The sequence below is a fragment of the Stegodyphus dumicola genome, chromosome X1 (genome assembly GCF_044657685.1).
Source record: "Stegodyphus dumicola isolate Sdum_Otavi_A_Nest chromosome X1, ASM4465768v1".
Lineage (NCBI taxonomy): Eukaryota > Metazoa > Arthropoda > Arachnida > Araneae > Eresidae > Stegodyphus > Stegodyphus dumicola.
In genome coordinates, this window is record NC_140780.1 from 79,714,422 (window position 1) to 79,736,865 (window position 22,444).

Consider the following 22,444-nt stretch of genomic DNA (forward strand, 5'->3'; position numbering starts at 1 on the left):
TATGAAATAGAATTCAAAGTAATTGAAATATGCAAAATATAAGAAGAATAATGCAATCTTTGCAAAAACAAATTAAAAATTAAAAATTTTTAAAAAATATATAATAAGAAAAGGGAATGTACATGAAGATATAAATACCAGAAAAAGCATACTTTCTGTGTAGTGGGGAGTGGGCAAAGTGTTTTCTCCGCGTCCGACTCGGAAGGGTTGTGTTTCCGAAATCTTTATCGGCAGCTGAGACTTTTAATTATATCAGTCGGTAAGACTTTGTAAAGTAATTTATGGTAGTGGAAGGGACTAGGAATTCTTGAGGGACATATGTTGTGGAGTTCTTATTTGAGTGAAACCGTCTGTTAAAATTTTTTTTGAAAATAGTAGTCAATGTAAATTAATTAATTTCTGTCTAATTGTCGTGTAGTAACGATTAAGAAATTAAGAAAGGAATTTTCACTGTCAAAGAGCTATTTGACAGACTAAAGAATATGAAATAGGCCCATTTTTTTTAGTAACAGCATAAGTCTGAAGGCAATTAGCTTTGTACATTATATACAGCTTAGTAATTACAGTATGTACAAATCCTTCAACTGATAGTCATCCAACTTATACTGCCTTCTCAGGTTTTAGGAAAAATTATCATTGTAACTTCTTGTGTATTTTGTTGAATTTAATTACTTCTATACTTTAAAAGAAGACTCAACTAATGAGTATATCTCAAGAATACAAAACTTTTATTATTACAATTTTAAACAGTTCACATGACATTCAGCTAGCACAGTAACATGTGCATCACAACAACAGAATCGCATAGCATGAGCGCCGTTAAAGTTAAAGTTATTTTAAATATACATCACAATCATATCCCTATCAGTTAAATGATTTAGAGTGAGTATTTAACGCCTGCTCTTTTAAGGCTCTTTTAAGGTTAATAAATTGATTGGGTATTAGATTATTTTTGAGAATTTTAATAAGGAGCAAAATTTCGCGTTGTAGATCTATCGTATCTGTGCAGATATTTTTAATTCGTTTTATTTGATTTATTATTGTATTGTTAATTACTTTTTTTGGATACGTTGGAATTCCAATTTATTAATAATAGTTGGCTTTGGTAGAAAGAGACCTTAGCTAATTCACTAATATCATTTATAAAATTAATTACCATGTAATTATTTATAAATGTATTGCCATTGTAGTATACATGAGTATCTTTGAAATGTTCTTCCACATAATTAAATAAATTAATGGCTTTTAATCAAATTTTAATTTGGAAAACTACCTCTAAATTAGGATATTTTTCCTTTAGTTTATTTACATCATTTTCATGAAGCTTTCGCCGAGTGCTCCTCAGCTAAAATGATGTTAAAGTCTGTTTTATTTTTCTTTATCAATGAAGAGATATAAAGTCAACCTTAACTTTTTTGTTTCGAATATTGTATCTTCTTTTAAAATCTTTACTTTTTCATGTTTTTGTTTTATTTTAATTTTGATGTTTTTGAATTATTTTATTTAGTTGCTATTTGACTTAAAATATTTTATTAAATCCTTTAACGTGAAGTAATTTTTTCTGTTGTTGAATTACTTAAAAATTGAATTTGGCAGCATCAAATTAAATCTCTGTTAACATATGTTCTTCTTGATTTTACATTACCTTTTACAGTTTAACCATTTTTAACTTCATAAAAGAACTTTTTTTACAGAAAAACTAATTAGAGCCATTTCAAAAATTAAATAATTTTTTAAACCATCTACCTCCTATTTTACATGAACTTATTCTACTTGAATAACCAGTATTTGTATCAATTATTAATTTTAAAATCCCAAAACAATCAATACGAATCCCCACATCTTTGAACGGTTCATAACAAATAAAATTTAAAGGGCATAATTTTTATTAGCAATAATTTCTTTGAAAGTGATTTAGTAAAAACTAAAATTTATATAAATACGTTAAATTGTTAACATTTTAATCTTTGTCCCAGGAAAATCACCCTGATTCTGTCACAAAGGGGAAAGAAAATTGTAGGCTACCGTTTCAACCTAGCGTATATATATATATATATATATATATATATATATTTTTAAATTTATGTGGTTATGTGTGAATTCACATCATGTGATTGTAGTTTCAGATGCATTCATCTTTCTAAAAAGTTTCACCATCAGCAGTAAAAACATGTGTTTCCAATTATGATTTATTTCTCTTCTGGCATTTGAAGGAGGAACTATTGAAAATGGCTTAAGATTATGGCTGAAGTTCAAGTTTAGATCCGACATATTTTTATGCTTTGATGAGTTCCTTCAAAAAAATGTGAATAACTGAAAGAATGAAACAAAGAAAATTGAATAGTAAAAATGCAGTTTAAAATGAATTCTCGATTAAAAGAATAGGTTATATATAGAATAGTTAGATAAACACTAACTGAAAATGATGAATCTTAAGGTACTAATAAAAATCTCGAGAAATTTTATTTATTCTGCATATGCTGACTTAACCCTGTAATGTGGCCGTTATTATTTAGTGAAGATCTCAAGCTTTTGGAAGCAAGAGACAGAAAAGTTAATTATTAAATAATAAGCAGCGGTGTGAAAATCAGTGCTTTGTTGTGTCATTCATATTTGGAGCTGTCTCTGTTTATTGATATACATTAAGCAGTATTCTGATTAAATGCACTGATAAATAAGACCAGTGTCTTGCACACTTAATTTAAAGGGGCCTGTCTCCAGTGCAAGAAAAAATTACAATAACAAAATTAATAATCAGCAGTAAATTTAGAATATTGATACTTATCTATTTTCCCATTGACTTTGAAAGTTCGTCTGAATCTTGCTAAATGCCCCAGACATTCTAAATGAAGGAGTAATCACTTTTATTGAGTTTCTAATTAGCAGATATAAGCTAATTACAATGGACGCGTACTTACTCCAGTCATTCCAAAGATGTCTGAGAGGAATTATTGTTCTTTATTTAATTAGATAATTAATAGTTAAAGCATCTTATCAAAGATTAAAAGGGTTACATAAAACCAAGGCCAAGGTGTTAATGAGTGTTTTGTGACAAAAATTGTTCATTACTGGCACTAAATCACACTGTTTGGTGACAGTTTTTTTTATTGAAATGATTAATGAGAAAATGTTGTATGTACCAGAATATTTTAATAAATTTTTAAATAATGTAAAATTTTCATGTTAAATGCTGTATTAATTTTAAATCAATATTCATGATATCATTTCAAATGATTATTCATTGTAGAATATTCATGTTAAATGTTATTACTTTTAAATAATACTTTTAATTAATAATATATTTAAATAATATAAGTAAATTCCATCATTATTATTTGATAAATTAATAATATTAGAGTCAGAGCTACATTATTACTCCAGTGTATATTGAATACGAGCAATATATATAGGATAATTCTAAATGTTCTTAGTGTAGACTATATACACTGTTCATCTTTATGTAGCTATAGTTGGAATGGTAAATATGTTGTCATTTGTTGTGGTGTTTTTAATTGGAGTTCCTCAAAGTACCTTATATGAACAAATTGTCAACATAAATGAGGATTTGAAAATAAAAAACGGGAAAAAAAGAAGATGTATTGTTTAAGTATTTTACAGAAAATGAAATAGACATATCAACCTAATAAATAAATGGGAGGAAGGATGTTCTGGATCATCCTGGAAACCTTGCCTTACGATGTCTTATGAGAGGTGTGATAAAGTCAATTGAGCCAAAAGTAAACACAACATGCAAGGAATGTGGTAAGTCAATTGAGGCAAAAATTAACATGTGTGATATACCTGGTACCTCATTTGGTATACATGTGGGAAACACTCATTTGTCTGGCTGTGTTCAGATGTGCAGATATATTTTCTTGAATATTAGTCACCCTTGAAAATGGCTTCAAAAAGAATACTAAGTTTTCATGATGACAGTGCAAGTTCTGCTAACATTGCAAATAGTGACAGTATTTATAATTTACTTCCTTCACAAAAGTGTTAAGTATTTTGTAATGAAGATGATACTGATAAAGAAGACAACTGTAATCATCAACAATCCAAACTATGGATTTAGAAAGAGGAAACTAATGAACTAAAAATCTAGAACTGGATCGAGATTCCTGGAATAAAAGTGGCAACTTTAAGTAAACCGAAAAGAATTACATTTGTATGTGTCATTTGATGTCACATTTTAGGAAACTATTGCTATGACGATGAAATTGATACTTGAATAACATAGCAAGCAATTTTATAAAAATATGGAAAATAGACAAGACTTGGTTGACTTGTGGACTGTAATGAAAATATATTTTGCACTCTGTATAATAACTGATGCAGTTAAGAAACCAATTCAAATGAATTGGTCTAAGATGGCAATTATAGAATTTCTGGTATTCAGAAAAATGATACCGTTCAACAAATTTTGTAAATAACTAGATGTTTGCATTTTGTAAACAATTGCTCAAATAGGAATGCAGATAAATTATTCAAAATTAAACCTGTGGTACATTTCAGTTCAAGAATAATAAATATTTTTTTTGTTCAACAATCATTTGGTAATAATTATTTATCAAATATCTTGCTAAATACAGTAAGTTTTGCCTTTCACATGCATTTACATATCAGAAGACAGTTGCATGATTTTTCTTGTCGTTTCCCTGGTAGTTTTCAGTTCACAAAGTACATTTAAATACTACCAATTGTAATTTTCCCTTGCTTCATCAAAGAAACTTCCCAGCATGTTATAGTTCAGAAATTAATAGAAAGATGAATTATTAACAACAGACTTGTGTAATTGATTACTTTTGGTAAATAGCAGTCAGTTCTTTCAGTGTGGCAATTCACTAACATAACAGGCAGTTCGGTTCCCAGCAGCATGCTTGTGTCACTGGGACATTGTAAACATTACACACTGTCATGATCTCAATGTCAGAGTGATGTACATATGGCTTAATGTCTACTTTTGGGACATCACATTGTAACATTTATGTGACACCACAGTGAGTCACATAATGTTCACAATGTGATGTCACCACTGTAGCATATATGTGACCATGTTGTGTGGTATTGAAGTTATGCAGTGTTGTTGATGCATAGTCATGCTGAGACGTTGTGAGGACACATTGTAACATTCATGCAATGTCACGTTGTGGCTTTTGTATAACATCATAAAATGACATGTGACATAATAAAGTGGTTTGAATGTGATGTCTCTAAAGATATGAATGCATGTTGTGCAATACTGCATTACTTTTTAGATGACTAGTGTAATGTCGCTGTACTTTTATTTTAGAGAATTGCTTCAGTGAAACTGCTAACTACAACAATGTTTTATTAATGCAATAAGAAGTTACTTTCTTCATGTTACTAAAATATTCCTGTTGCACTCAAAGATTTTAAATTATTGAAATATTCAATATAATTATGTGGAATTTTCTCATCATACTTAGGTTGTATCTCATCCTTTTAAGGTTATATAACTGATTCATTTATGATTTAGTACATGTTTATATAAAAACATAGTGTACCTGCAAATGAACAATGTAATATATATGATCCAAAAATGATCATATAGTCATTTTCTAAGCATATTACAGTGCATATGCTTTTTGAGTATTACCTGTCCAGAAGCTGCATAATTTTGCTTTCTTTCTTAAGGCACTTCATATGTTTCCAAAATTTATAAATTGTATTAAATATCTGTGTTATTATAGCTTATTAAAAAGTTAACTTTTTTTTTATTTAACACTTTTTTTCTGTTTTTAAATAGAAATATTTTTAAAAAATTCTGTTTGGCTTGCAATATTTTCAATTTCTTGGCTTTTAATATCATTTTTTCTTCTCCATTTCTCTCTTCCCTGAATGCTTTTTCTTCCAGAAAAATAACTAAATTATTAGATTTAATAATTAGATGAAAGAAAAATAATTTTAGCAATATATTTATAAGATATTTACCTATTTGAATGTTGTGTAATGAAAAGTTTCATTTGGAATAAAAACTTTTATAAATCAATGCAATCTTAGTTTTCAAATTAGCTATCGATTGCCTAATCTATGATACTGAACAGATAGTTGTAGGTACAAAAAGCGATGAATAAAAAATGCAGCTCTGGGAATTAAATTACCGAAAGTTTATATTTTCTGATATAAAATATGTATTCTCTTCCATTATTTCTCCAATCACAAATTACAATTTTATGTGATATTTAAACTTTTAAATTTTGTGCAGTTTAAAAGTTATTTTAAATTTAGTGAAAATAACTTTTAAACTGCACAGCTTCAGAATAATTAAAAAGTTGTGTTAAGTATCACATAATTTGTTTCATAATATGAATCGCTTATTTTAAAATATTTCTCCATTTTCTAAATGCATTTTTCTGCTCACTTTAATGTTAAAGCTTAAATTCTATACAGTTTTGCATGGTTTATTATGCAAAAACATAATAAATTTGCATGAATTAATAATTCCAGTTCATGAAACAATTGTTACGAAAGCTGAGTCACGGAATAGCTGCGTTACACAGTTCTGAGAGTATGTACTTTACATAGCACATACTCTCAGAACCTTCATAGCAATGCTTAAATGCTATTAATATTTTCTACGGTAAACTGAATGAAACTCGGCTATTTATATGACAAACTGCGCAAGTTCCATATTTTAATCAACACATATAGGGAGTAAACTCTTACTGTGTACCAACATAAAGATAACAGTAATAATTTGAAAGCTCAATTAAAAAATTATTATTTAGAACGTATTAAGAATTAGACAAATAACTTCCCCCCTCCCCTCCCCCCCCCCAAAAAAAAATTCATGAGCTTTGTAGAAGCTCAAGAAAATCAAGGTCTTTACTAGCCACAAATTTCTGAAAATACAGAATGAAATCGGGGACCCTTCTTTAACTTGGGCACTTGTAATTATTTTAATAAGATTTTAAAGGTGAGGATTTGGATAATATGGTATAAAGTACAATGAAATGCACACATTCTTGCTATCTTTCTCATTTAACAAAAATATGAAAAGAGGCATTCCAGCTTCCTAAAATAAGAAATCCGAAGTGCTAGTTATGTGGATTATTTATTATTTCTTTGTTATCCGAAATTAATTTAATCGTTTATATGATTTCAGTTTTTTTACTTTGATTTAAATAATATATTGTATTTTACTATGCATACTTTTAAAAAGTTGTAAATTTAATCTAAATAAGTCTGTACAACTCAGAACCATAGTGTTTTGGGGCAAGTCAGGTACTTGCCAGCAATGGAGTGCAAATACTGTATAAATAAGAGTTTGAAAGGTAATTAAAAATATTTAGGAGAAGCAATTATGAGATCAGTTATTATTATTATGAGATATTAAAGTTTCATGGCATGGCTAGGAAGCTGTCCAGGTGGGCTTTAAAATATTCATTTTTATTAAAATCAGAAGTGGTTTTAAACTGTAATGTACCAAAAAGCATTAATACATATTTTAATATTGATTTTATTATTTTATTACTGGACCAGGATTAAAGAAACATTTTCTTATCATACTTTTAGTTGAAAAGATATAGATTACACAGTTTCTTTAGCATAAAAATTTGTTTTTTTTTATTAATTTTAGTACAGGAACTGTCTGGTTGTAATGAAAGTTTTCTTCCAAAAAAATGCTCTTAATGTAGTAAGGAAAAAAACATGAAAGCAGTGCCTTTAGTGTGGGAAGTAATCACCACCCAAATCTATGACTTTCTGCCAATGTTTTGGTATTTTTTCAATGCCTTCAGCCTAGAACTTGGTAACCTCAAGTCCATAAGCAGATAAATCTCATTTTGGGCATTCTGTGCAGAATAGAAGATGGCACTAGCAAGATGTAGCTGCAGGTGTGAAAAAGGGTAGAAGTCCAAAGGAGCGATGTCAGGGCTATATGGTGGGTGTGGCAAAAGATCCCAGGTACTTTTCCATTTCGCCTCTGCAAATCCTGCCAATCGCAGACAGCATGCTCATAAAAAATGTTAACAAATGTTAGTTCTAAGAATTTTTATTTTGAAGGCGTAAACATTTTAATATGGTTTAAAATTTTGTAAAATGCCAATAAATAAAGACAATAAATTTGTAAAAAGACATTAAGAATTTACTATGCTTTTGTGGTTCAACATCCTGATTCGCCAGTTCGTATCACGTGACCCCAAGTGATCTTATCTCATGGAAACTATGCTCCAAAAATCTAATTCTCTCAGTAATTATCTACATTAATTTGAAGTTAAATCTTGTGGAATACAAATTTAAATGCAAGAGTTATTTCAATCCGAATGAATAGCTTACTCAGAAATTATGTAAAACTGCAGTGCTTTACTTCGCTAGTGTAATTACTGTGAGGGCATAAAACTTAACTAGTAAAAATTCTATGTAATTGTATGCCAGTATTGAAAGAAACAATCAATCTGATAAGAAATGGCTGCGACTTGTTTTGAAAATGAAGGGTAAAAGGTTACCAGTGAAGATATTCCTTTTGGTATCAGTTGTACCATTAGTGGTGACTATCGTTTGTGCCAGAAAAACAGAAAAGTACCAGATCCCATTTGAGTCTGCAGAGTCCAGCTGGTGAATGCAGACACATGTAGTCTTGCATTATCTGGATGGAACATTGCCTTTTTGCGCCAGAACTCAGTTTTACGTTTTTCCTTGATAGCAGCATCAACACATACTAGCATCTTGCTGTACACCTTACGATCAAGGGTTACTAATACCACAGCAGTCTTCTCAGATACAAAGCATGATCTTTTTTGTTAGTCAAATTGTACTTTTCTGCGCTGCCAACAGGCTCACCGGGTGAAGATGAATCCCCTTTGCTGCCTATGTTGTTGAAGTAAATGAACTTTTCATCACAAGTGACTATCAAGTCCAGAATTTTTTTAGAAATGTTAGTTTTTTTTTGTGTTGACTGTTTTTGTGACCTTTTAGTCACTGTAAAGGAAAGGTACACATTATTTATAAATTTAAAAACTAATTCCACCGATGAAAAATTAATTTTCGTATGTTTTTAAATGAACATTTTCCCTTTGTTTGCAGCTGGAAAAATGCTCTTGAAACAAATAGAAAAACGAAAGTTGGGTATGAAAACAGAAGTTCGTATGAAAATTAGTTTGATTTCTCATTCTTGTTAATAACAAAGCTGTTTGCCGCTTATGCTTAGATTCAGTATCTGTGTTAAAAGAAAATAATATTAAACAGCATAAGTTATAAAAACATCCAAGGTCGAATTTTGGAATATAAAATGAATGAGTATAAGAAAAGGGTAAAACAACAGCCAAATATATTTAAAGCTCTTAAGTTTTTCATCAGGCTTATCAATAAAAGCTAGTTATACTGTCAAATTTGAGCTCCCCCCCCCCGAAAAAAAAACAAGGAAACCATCTGCTGATGTAGGGATGATTAAGGAATGTTTAACTGCTGTTGCAGAAATAGCTTTTCCTGATTGAAAAAAGGTATTATTTCCAAAATTTAGTTTGTGAAAATTTACAGTTGCAAGAAGAATGGAAGACTTTTCCAAAAACATTACTGCAGCTTAAATTGAAGGCATTGAAAATTTTGAATAGTAATCCTTGTCATTTGATGAGAGGTGTGAGATCACATATAGTGATATTTGTTAGAGGAATGTAACTGAAGAACTTGGTTCATTGATGCCAATCACACAAAATACAAGACATAAAAAGACTTGTGCAATGAACTAAAATTGCTGTTGGAAAACTTTCCAGTTTTATTGAAAAATATTGTTGCTATATGAACCGATGGAGTGTGAGCAGTGACAAAACATAATGTAGAAGTCACAGGTGTGTTATTTAATGGTAAAACGTTAACAGGGAGAGAAATATATATTAATCATTATATAATTCATCAACAGAATCTTTGAGCAAAAAAATTTGAATTCTCAAATGTCAACACACTGTAATTTTCTCAAACCTGGATCTGCTTTAAATCACTGCCTGTTTAAGGAACTCTTAAAAACTTTTGGATATGAATATGGTGATGTAATTTATAGCGCTAAAGTTTGCTGGTTGAGTAGAAGTGATGTGCTAAAAGAGTATTTAACTTGAAAATTGAAATTCAGTTTTTTGTGGAAATTAAAGAATATCCATAATATCTCTAGTTCATTGATGAAGAATGGATGTCTGATTTTGCCTTTCTCATTTATTTCATTTTACTGATTTTATTTCATCCCTTGCTTAATTAATTAATCAATAGAGAAAATGAAAATTCAACTTTTTCACCAGCACTCAATTATAAGGGCATTGCCTCCCAAGAAGCTTGGTTTTTTTATAAGATAAAAATTTGTCGCTGTTATAGTGCAGGCAACCTCTACACAGGATACCTTTGCAGAGTTTCTCTCTAGGCAGATATTAGATTAGCAAAGTTGTGCAGCTGTCTTTATCACATGACCATTATGAAGGTACCTTGCGGTAAGGCACAGTTAGTCTTTTTGAGTATGTTCTTAAAATAATTTTAGCATCATGAAAATAGACTGTTGAATTGAAAATAATGTAAAACATAATGTTAAATGATTATTTAAATTACTGAAGTGTCCATATAATCATGGTTAAATTCTTTTCTTTTGTGAAGAATTTGAGCATGGATAGTCAGGATAGCAGTCTGCCTTCAACTCCACAAGATCAAGAGAAGGAGTGGTCTCCTAAAAAACAGGGATCTCCATCAAGATTAGCAAAATCTTCTGCACAGAGTGACACAGCTACTTCGCGTGTTGCCTTACCTTCTGCTAATACAGCCCTTACAGATTCTCAGGTAAATTATAAGTGTTATTAAAAGAATTATTGGTCTAACATTAAATTGCAATTAAAATCTGTTCACGTGGAAAAGTCTGTCATAATAATCACTTGTGTGGAATGTTATAATGCATTGCATTTAAAAACTTTGTTTTAAAGCATTTAATGTTTGTAAAGTGTTTCCCCAAATACTTTTATTCTCTTCTTATTATTATTTATTGGATGTAGTGATAATTTACATTTGGCCCACTTTCAAACTTTGCTTGCAAATCCTGTCTCAGAAGAAAAGAAAGAAAATTCAAGGTAGATTATGTTTAAAGTTTAATTTCAGCAAATCATTGTATAAAGATGACTATAAATATATTTCTATAATTCAAAATATAAAAAAATCAATTGAAATGTTTTAGATATAAATCTTAAAATGTGAGATCGTAGGCAAAAATCCCTGTCCCTTTCAAGCTTTGTGTTATTCAACCTTTGTTTTGTAACCTAATTATTATTTTTAAATAAAGAAGTTTAATTTCTTTAAATATGAACTATTAGTATGTTATATTCATGATAAAATTTAATTATAAAAGTTTTTTTCTTTAACAGATCAATAGAAAAATAATTTGTCTTCCACTTCATGTCAAGTTCGTTATCTTGAGATTATTTTACCCAAAATTAGTTTCTGTCTGTCTAAAATCTATCGGCCCAAAATCTGTCTAAAAGGGGCAGTACATATTCAATGACAGAGATAAACTAGTCAGGCTAAGTTTGACTACTTTGAATATGTAGTGCTGCCCCCCCCTTTAGACAGATTTACAAACTAATTGGAAGTAAAATAATCTCAATGTAAATGGACTTGACGTGAAGTGAAAGACACATTATTTTTATTGATTTGCTAAATTCTTATATAAAAATTTCCAATTTTTTATATTTTTAAATTGTAAAAATCTAGCCATTTTATGCAATGCATTGCTCAAATTTAACTTTAATTATTAATTTATCTTAAATTTTCTTTTTTTCTTTTTTTTTTGGGGGGGGTCAGCATATGTAAGCAAAATTTGAAAATGGGCGATTTGCTTCTTTAGTTTGTTATAACAGGTTACAAATTTTTAAGGAACTCAACAGCGTTGTTCTATGGGTTTTTTTTTTAAAAAAAGAGATTGAAGATATATGTAAGATTAGAATTTTGTTGTCTATGTTTTTTAATTATGGAGTAATTGATATTTATTGGTGTATGAGTTTAAATCTAAAATCAGACCCAAATTGAAATGGTTGAAGAAAGCATTTGTATAATAAATTAATACTTTAGTGTCTTGGCAATGTGATACTATTTTTAATGTCAAATAATTTGTCATGGGTACAATATTAGTAAACCAATGTAACATGACTACTTTCCATTCTTGAAATTTCCAAGGAAAGATTTCTCTGAAAACTAATAAAAATACTGTGAATCCGAATATTCTGTTGTACCATTTGCATGTAAAATTTTCATATTTAACTTCCATGTTTAATTTAGAGTGATGATGAGTAAATGTCCAAACACATTATTGATACACAATATTCTTTCAGATTATCATGAAATTCATAAATTGCTTGCAGGAAGTCTGCTTCAGAAATAAGTCCATATGCAAAATTGAATGACGCAGGTGACACAATGAAATTATGCATACCTAGAATAAACAGTATATTAAAAAAAGTAAAAAGGTCTGTAATTAGTAACAAACTTAAGTAAAAATACAATTTACCCACTTTTATGTAGAGTTGTTAGTAAATTCTTTCTTACACCATTTTTATTGTCAATCATTGTGGGCCAGCCTGTTTTGCTAAATGACAATAATCATGGCACTATTTTTTATATGATTTGAATTCTCACATCACCCAACTGTTAAGTTTTTAGGCCTTAAAATTACTTTTAACACATACTAAGGATATATAAGATAATTGAAGAAATCCATTTTAAGCTTTTATTTATTCATTAGTTAATTCGTACTTAGGAAGGAAAATGAACGGTTGTGTTTCCAAAAATTTATGAATGTTATATTCTCAACTAACACTGCTTAAGAGAAGAAAAAAAAAAAAAATGGTAGAATTACTGAGAAAAATGAATTGTAAAATTACAGCCCATGCTGCTATCTACTAGAGGAAAAAGAACTCAATTTTTGATGCCTATCAGTCAATCTCCAAAGTGTAACTTGATGGTATTTACCTCTCCAGGTGTTGGTATGATACTGAAGTGAATATCTTATGTTAATCTTTTACCCGTAATAAACTTTTGACTCTTTAAATAAATAAAATTAGATGAACAGTGACTTAAGAAAAAGAGCAGTAATCGTTTACTTTCATCAAATCAAATAATCTACCAGTTGTTGCTGGGCAACAATCATTGTGGGCCAGCCTGTTTTGCTAAATGACAATAATCATGGCACTATTTTTTATATGATTTGAATTCTCACATCACCCAACTGTTAAGTTTTTAGGCCTTAAAATTACTTTTAACACATACTAAGGATATATAAGATAATTGAAGAAATCCATTTTAAGCTTTTATTTATTCATTAGTTAATTCGTACTTAGGAAGGAAAATGAACGGTTGTGTTTCCAAAAATTTATGAATGTTATATTCTCAACTAACACTGCTTAAGAGAAGAAAAAAAAAATGGTAGAATTATTGAGAAAAATGAATTGTAAAATTACAGCCCATGCTGCCATCTACTAGAGGAAAAAGAACTCAATTTTTGATGCCTATCAGTCAATCTCCAAAGTGTAACTTGATGGTATTTACCTCTCCAGGTGTTGGTATGATACTGAAGTGAATATCTTATGTTAATCTTTTACCCATAATAAACTTTTGACTCTTTAAATAAATAAAATTAGATGAACAGTGACTTAAGAAAAAGAGCAGTAATCGTTTACTTTCATCAAATCAAATAATCTACCAGTTGTTGCTGGGCAACAATCTTATGTTCCATCTTACGAAAATTCAAACGTACAGAAATTGAAGATAAGATGAAACGTAGAGGAGACACCCTTCCCAGTGAAAATGGTTAGGATACATAATCCTTTAAATGGAGTGGAAACCTGATAGTCCTTCCATTGTGTGTGGTATAGTTGCGATTGACCAGTGGCGGGACTTGCCCCCCCCCCCGAGGTTCACACTGTGTGTGCAGATCTGGATAATCCATCTGCCTGTGGGTTTCAAGAGGCTGCTTATCATTGCCTTTTATCGTAAAGCATTGTTTCAGTCCATCAATTTAAATTCTTTTGACAATTCCATTGATTTTAGTGTCATAATACTTTCGTGCTGGGTGTTTGACAACATAAGGCCCAAGAAAAACTAGTTGCTAAGAGGGAATGGCCATGTTATTGTAGACGAAAGCATGTGAGCAATTCAAAAGGTGTTTTTAAATGAATACGGAAGTATTGCCATGGGTAGTCATTGCAGAAGGTTTCATGCTACAGATAATATTTTGTAGCCTATGCACGAACTCACACTTAGAGATCGTGATGATGAATTCTCCGGGTAAACAGAGGGGACTTCCGCAAAGAAGCTCGTCTGAAGAGTATCCTATGTCTTTCAGTACAGAGCATAATCCAAGAAGAACCAAAGGTAAAGCGTCTATCCAAGATTTCTTTGTTGTAAATGGCATTTCAAGCAAGACAATTTCTGAGTGCTACCTTTGAGCTATTGCTCCTTTTTTGTCTGCAGCCCCATGGATAAAATGCATATTGGCTGACATTTCTCTTTTTTAGCTATACAAGGTGCTCAAAAACAGCATGGGGTATGAGAACTTATGCCAGCTTAATACCAACAACAATGTATCACTTCAGTGGGCAAGTTTGGCTCTTGCATTCTGTTTAAAAATTTGCTTCTTTCTTTTCCATCTGCTTGTCTTTACAAATTTGTAAAATAGTTTTTTTAATCAGCCTTGTACTGTTGACCATTGGCTGTGGCTTTGAAACCGGCACTTTATGTCTACATAAGCACAAAACACCACTCTAATCAGCAAAAATTTAGACCCTGTGGCAAATTACTGTGGCTACCATAGAATTTGAATCTTTGATTCCATTGCAATAGTAGACGCTAGTCCAAACAGGTGATAAAAGATTTACTGTAATGTGGAGCTGTAGAAAACATGAAATGGAGCGATGCAAAAATCCTTAGTTGGCAAACTGGCAATGGGATAAGAATACAAATGAAGTGCAATACACTTTTGATACTAAAAGAAGGTATAAAATATTCACAAATATATAGAGGTGTAATCACAGTGCAGATTAATATGCAGCATTGTGACGAATCGTGCATGGTTGTTTAAAAGTATTGTCAATAGTAGGATCATAGTCAACTGAGTGATATGTACATAATTATAGTTCATAATTTTCTTGAAAAGATTGTGAGAACGCAAGAATATAATCTTGTGTGCAGAATTTGAAGATCTTGATGGAGTCGTAGATTTCGCATTGGTAATTGCTGTTAGAATTTTATTTTGAAATAATATGATTTCCCCCCCTGTAAGTCTTGAGCACTGTTGTGACCACAGAGGGATGGTATAGAATAAAGTGGTGAAGCAAATCAATATAATTTTTTTGAGCCAACCAGCGGCCGAGCGGTAAAGACACTGAGCACTGGTAGTTCGGTCCGAGCTTCAAATCTCGCAAACGGGCTGGCTGTAAGGGCGTTTTTATGGTTTTCCCCATGTGTAACGTGTAATAATCCAATCCAATTTTTATAATGCATAAATCTAAGTTAGATCTAAGTTCTAAGTTCCCTGTGTGATTATAAATTGACATACAAGCAGTGTTGGCCTTTGTTTAAGGCATATGTTATGTACCTTTTAAAATTTAGTTGTTTGGCTAAAACAACAACTAAATATTTTGTGGAATGTACAGCTGAGAGGTGTGTATTTAATTAATTTAATTATGGCAAAGCACACGAGGGCTATCTGCCTAAGGGGGGGATGCCTTTGTGGAGGACTTTCTAAGGGAAACTGACTCACAGCTGAGAGAGTTTGATTATCAATCTTGAGGTTTAGGTACATTTATTAGTTCTTGTAATGTCTAAACAGGACGACACTGCATTTATATGCATAATTTAAAATTTCCGTAAGTCACACTAATGTGCAACTATATTCAGACTGAATTGTAAATTATCAGTTATATGGCTAAGTCTGATTGATTTCTCCATAACAGCCGTATCATCTTCTCCATAACAGCCATATCATCTGTATATTCAACAATTTTGTTACTGAGGGGTTCTGGTAGATCATTTATATTAGTATTAAAAAGACACAACACTAAGACTGAACTTTGTGGGATTCCTGTACGAAAAATTATATTACTTTACAGAGTTATCTCCTACTTTCATTTGAAAGTTCAACATTTTGGTATGACTTCAATAGTTTGACCATTGCAGTTGATAAGTTTGTCAGGACTGCTATTCCTTCAAATTACCTTTGGGAACATTTAGTAATCCTGAATGGGAGCAGTGAGCTTACTCAAACTATGCTCGTGTGTGTGTAGAAGATACAACACAAACAAGAAAGGTTAACTTTGTTCTTTATTTCTCACAGTGTACAGTTGTTCCCACACTTCGGGATACAGAGACCAGCAATTTTGGTCTAAGACATAGAAAATAAGAAATAAACTAACTTAACTAAATAAGCACTAAATTTAAATGTTTTACAGAGATTATTAAGTCGAAGATTGGCATTTTGACACTACATATGTAGTGACCGAAATGCAAAAACTACAATACGTCATCAAATACCAGCAGGAACTAGGTTCTAGCCTTAAAGACAGACATGAACTGACTGAAAAGCACATACGTGGCAGGGCAGCAGGAAGGTTTGGCTAAAAGCCACTTCCTAAATACCTATACAGTTTGCAACCTAATGATATTTCTAGGTGCCTTCTTAATAGCTCCATTTGAAATATTATTAAAACCTCTTGCTGTCTAATTTATTCATGATTTTAAAATCTTCATTTGGCATTGTGTCCAGGATTCTTGACTTGAGAATAAAGCAAGATAACTTTTAATCTCTTCATCATGCTGTGAATGATTAGTTATCTTTGCAGTGAAAGTCTTTTCAAAAGCTTTTGTGAAAATTTCAGAATTTTCTTGCTAGCCTTGTGCCAGCTGATTCTGTGTGTTATTGAACCTGTTTGGTTCATGCACATGGTTCTTGATGAATAAGCCATTTTCCAGATAGTATCTCATTTGATAATCATGTTGCTTAGCAGCGAATCCGATTTTTTGGAATGGTGGTCTGCAATTTCCTTAGTGATTTCTCTTACTCAGAGTATGGTTTGCATTGTACCAAGTTCATCTTACCTAAAAAATTTTTCCAGTTTGTCATTTTTCAGAATTTTGGAGCTGGTGGATACAGTTCATAGAAAACAAAATAAAGTGGAAAGTGATCAGAGGTAAGCTCTTCTATCACTTCTAGCCAAGGTGTATGTTGAATTCCTTTTAATCAGTTTCTTGATTACTTTCTTCATAGGCTTTTCAAACTTCATAATATGTGTATGAAATGGCATTCTGATATCTTTCAAATATTTGGTTGTCTTTTGATGATCATCTGCATCATGAAGTTTAATGTGGAATGAATCATCTTTAAGATCTTACATAACATTCTTTGTATGTAAGATTTCTAACTCTTCTTGGTGTTTTTTCCAATTTACTTGTCTTTCCAATATAATATTTATCAGAATTTTATTCACTCTTTTGTGGGGAATGACAAAGTTGCCAGTATCAGCATCCTTTTTTGGCTGTGGAAAGCGAGTTCTCTGACACAAGCTACAGGGTTGGTAGGTTCTTCATCCATGTCATCTTCATTGTTTAAGGCTTGAAAGCAACTTTGTTGTCTTGTCTCTTGAAGTAAAAGATTGACTTATTGTTATGTGTTTATGATTCCTTTTTTGGGGGTAGTAGTAGTATTATTCTCAGTTACTTTTAGAATTTTTCAGATTTGCTTGTGTCAGTTTCAGTGACACATTGCCTTTTTTACGAGTTGTCTCTTTCATTAATGGTTTATTTTTTCCAGGGTTATTCATGTAACCACAGACTTTTTCTTTATATACCCTGAGAGAGTTCAGGATTAGTAATTTATTGTTAGTCAAGGAGATTTGGTTGGCTTTATACAGAAGATATTAATGTGTAAGGCTATACTGCCAACTAAAGCACTTAATGCCTTACAGGCTGCATTCACTAAATTAACTTGTAGAATATCAAATTCAGAAATCATTGGTCCAGTTCCATTGTTGTCCATATTTGAATTAGAAAGTAGCAGGCAAAGTGCAGATGAAAAAGAAAAAAAATCTCGTGCTGTAAGAGGTTCAACAAAGAAATAAAAGCAAAATATCACACAGGGAGCTGATGTACACATAACCTTCATCGTCGATATCTGCAAGTCTTATAAATGCAGTCATTTCTCCTTCTTTGTTGTTAAAGTATCTATTGCTGTAGCCTTTCTCAAGATTTGCAACACCATAATTAAAATAAAAATGAAAAATTTGTTTGAGTAAGAAATTGCTCTGTAATTATAAAATGTGTTGATAGTTTGAGTTATGATGTAACATAGTGAAGATAGCAGCACAAGTACTGACACATTTTGTCTTATAGCAATCATAATTGTGAATGCTAATCCGTGTTCCCTCAGATTATTGCTTTATTCTTCATGAAAAACAAAAAGCTTCTTCATATATATATTTTTTTAACTATGTAGTGTTATACTGTATAAGTATTCTGGTTTTTCATTGCTGTATCATTTCTTGAGAAGTGGACAGAAAAATCAGAATCATTTGCTTCCATATTTTATTGAGGGTGTGTGCATTTTATTATTACCTTAATTTTTCATGTGTGCTTATTTTATCAATTAAATTTTATGTTTATGTTCAACTAATATTTTATAACTGTATGTTCCATTGATAGTTGTATATTACGGTGTAAGGCTAAACAATGTAAGTTCATAATTGAGTATATTAGACAGAAATATTACTTATTCATTGACTTTAAGGGGGGATGAATGTTTTGTGTAGAGGACATTTTTAAGGTTGTCTTAAGGTCAATGTAATTTCTTTGAAGGGAAGCAGTATTTTTTATTTGTTTTATTTATTGTTTCCACTCTAGGAAAATAAAAGATTTTTCAGTTCATTGCATATTTTCACAGATATTTGGAAAATTTGAAGGAGAATTTTTGTAAAGTTCTTGCCTCCAACTTTGCATTAAACTATGCCAATATTTACTGAGATAGAACTGCTGAAATTGAAATTAAAGATGATAATTAATTTTGCTTTTTGCTTATTAAAAATACTCAAATTCATTTTGGTTCGTTCATGAAATATTTATATGTATATAGGCATAATTTTGGGCAGTATTTATTGGGAACTTAAAAACCTTTCTACTTCTTTCATAGTACATTGAACTACTGAACTGTAGTATTATTTTATAATTTAATGAAGTACATTTTTGCGTTTCGCCTTTACGATTATTCTTCATATATTAATGATATTTGGAAATATTTTGAGGTATGGTTTGGATAACATTTGTGTGCAAAGTGAAAAATATTTCTTTACTTCCTTACTATAATTCTGCTTGATATTTTGAGTATTGAATGAGTATTTTCTAAATCGTGCATGAATTATGTAGTCTTGTATTACTATGGTTAGAAATAAAAGAGTGGGTCTGCATATGAATAAGATGCATAGCTCTCTACTAGTGAGATAGAATTGGCAGACATATTCTGCTGTGTTTCCTTTTCCTGGTCTTCTCTGCATTATGGTTTTCTTTTCTTCAGCTTTAATGCATAATTTCATAAAATGGATGCTGTGCATTTCATTCCTTTTCATTAGTTGTATTCTGGTAAGTACTTGACAAGGTGTATTAAAATTAGGGAAAGTTGATGATCATATGGAGGTTTTGAAATCCTTACCTAAAATATAAAGCAGAAGTCTCAAACATGTATATATAGTAAAAGTGCAAATATCTGGCACTCAACTAACTGGAATATTTGAGTTTTAGAAAAATTTTCCCCAAATAAATTTAGTGAATAAGAGATTTATAAAGGTAATATACAACTCGTAATTATATTAACACATATGCATTGTCACCAAACTGTATGATTTAGCCCCAAAAATGGGTGATCATGCTGTCACAACACAGTCATAAAAATTGGTTTGAGTTTTATGTAAATCAAATTAATTCTTGATGAGCTGGTTTAATTTTTGCAAAGAAGTTATAAGTTCAGTTTTCCCCCTTGCATTTTAAAAGATTAATATTTGGGGCTGCATGAAGTTGAGTATTTTCATATTTACAGGTTCTGGGCATTAAAAATGTCATATGTGACTTTGAAAACAGATAAACAATGGAGATATGACATGAAGTATTATAAGTGATTTAAGTTTTTTTATATGCTATATCCATAATTTGTATATCCCTTTATTTTCTGTCCCCCTTGCATTTTAAAAGATTAATATTTGGGGCTGCATGAAATTGAGTATTTTCATATTTACAGGTTCTGGGCATTAAAAATGTCATATGTGACTTTGAAAACAGATAAACAATGGAGATATGACATGAAGTATTATAAGTGATTTAAGTTTTTTATATGCTATATCCATAATTTGTATATCCCTTTATTTTCTGTCTAAACAAATTATGATCTGTTCATCTAAACTTCTACTAGAATGATCGACATCTTCGCCAGCTTGCATGTTCAGCAGGATTTAAAAAAAATCTAAGTAATAGGGGGACCGGAAAATAATGTCGTTTCTGCATATGTCAACAACAATATGCTAAGGGCAGAAGTGGAAGCAAATCCATGTCAAACACTCTTAACCAACCTTGGTCGACCATCCAAGAACATTTAAAGTGGAATGGAAAAATAAGCAAAGTAGGTGTTTGAGTCCCCCCATAATCTGTCTGAAGAGAACAAAGCCAACCGATCCATCACATTCAACGTATTGCTTCAACGGCACCATACAGAACCGTTTTTTTGGTCATTTGATTGCTGGAGACAAAAAATGGGTCCTATGTGGTAAGCCAAAATGCAAAAGGCAGTTTTAATAGGGTTTACATCCCAAAAAGGTGCTTCTGTGTGTTTGGTGGAGTATTCGCGGAATTGTTAATTTTGAATTGCTGAAACCTGGACAATGCAGGTCTGTGAACAATTGGATCGAGTGAACCAATCCTTAATCGAAAAATATCAGGCAATTATCAATAGAAAAGGCTGCAACATGACAATGCAAGACCGCACTGTACAAGACGGGACACTGGGAAAAATGAATGAATTGGGATGGGAGGTGCTGCATCACCCACCATACTCGCCCGATATCGCACACTCGGATTTCCATTTATTCCAATCCCTACAACATTTTCGTAGAGCCAAAAAATTTGAATGATGTCCAAAATGCCATCTTGAGATATTTTACTCAAAAACCAATTGATTTATATCGGTCCGGGGATTGAAAATCTGCACACTAGATGGCAAAAGGTTGTTGATAACGAGGGTGATTACATTATTGATTAAAAATAAAAACGTGTTAAAAATTTATTCATGTGAATTTAATGTAAGAAAGTGACATTACTTTCCTGTCCCCCTATAACAGGGCTTCTGTGACTGAAATGCATTTGTTACCAAAATCTTTAATGCGGGCTTTTGGTATTCAATTTGCTAACCAGTAAAGTCTATTTTTATATATATATAATTTTAGATCAGAAATTTTCCCCATTAATTTGGCTTTTCTTATATAACTCCCCTTTTTTTGTATACGCTCAACTATCTGGAATATTGACATATCTGAAATTCAGTATTTCAAGAGCTTTTTAGGTGGTTGAACTAAATTTCTGATCTAAAACTATATATATAAAAAAAGGGACTTTACTGATTAGCAACTTGAATACCAAAAGCCCGCATTTAAGATTTTGGTAACAAATGCATTTCAGTCACAGAAGCCCTGTTATAGGGGGACAGGAGAGTAATGTCGCTTTCTTACATTAAATTCACACGAATAAATTTTTAACACGTTTATATATATATATATATATTATATATAAAGGCAAATAGCTGCTAATAAGTTCAAATTTTTTAAACAATTTTATGAAATATTGAGACTGGCATTATATTCATTGCATGTTAATTATGTACCCTATGTTATGAATACTGTATATATATAGCGACATTACATTAATGGTAGTGTATGTCTTAATTTTTCTGCAGTTGTATTAGTAATTTTCTGTTTTGTTTGTTGCTTTTTACTGACATGATATCTTGACTGAAATGCATTAAAATTCTGTTTGAAGTTCACTGTAAAGTATATTCTATGAACTGTGAAGCATATGTAATTTTTGTGTGTAATACTAGTTTTTTTTTCATTGGGAAGCCCTTCACTTTCAGTGAGACATAGCTTTAATTCTCCATGTTAAATTGAGAGTGCACTGTATATACTAATCCTAGAATTTATTATTTAACAGCTTCAAAATGTTTTTATTGCATCATTTGTTTTGTATGTGTTTTAACACATTAGTATTCTCGATGAAGATGTACAAGCATTTATTATTTAATACATATGCATATTTATATTATAATAAATTAGTGTACTTTTGCATGAAATTAGCAGTGCGCATTTTGTATATTATATTATATATAGCTTTTCTATTGGTTTCATATACATTAGGGGATTAATGCTCCTTTGTCAGCTTGTAG

At 30.9% G+C, this 22,444-nt stretch overlaps 1 protein-coding gene across 2 annotated transcripts in view; it reads left to right on the plus strand.

Moving 5' to 3' along the window:
* LOC118192343 (uncharacterized) overlaps positions 1-22,444 on the plus strand; it is a 288,524-nt gene that overhangs the window by 199,761 nt on the left and 66,319 nt on the right. For both annotated transcript variants that reach the window (XM_035363282.2, XM_035363285.2), the window contains exon 15: positions 10,597-10,776. In XM_035363282.2, coding sequence (XP_035219173.2) covers positions 10,597-10,776 — 180 coding nt within the window. The remainder of the gene's footprint in view (positions 1-10,596; positions 10,777-22,444) is intronic.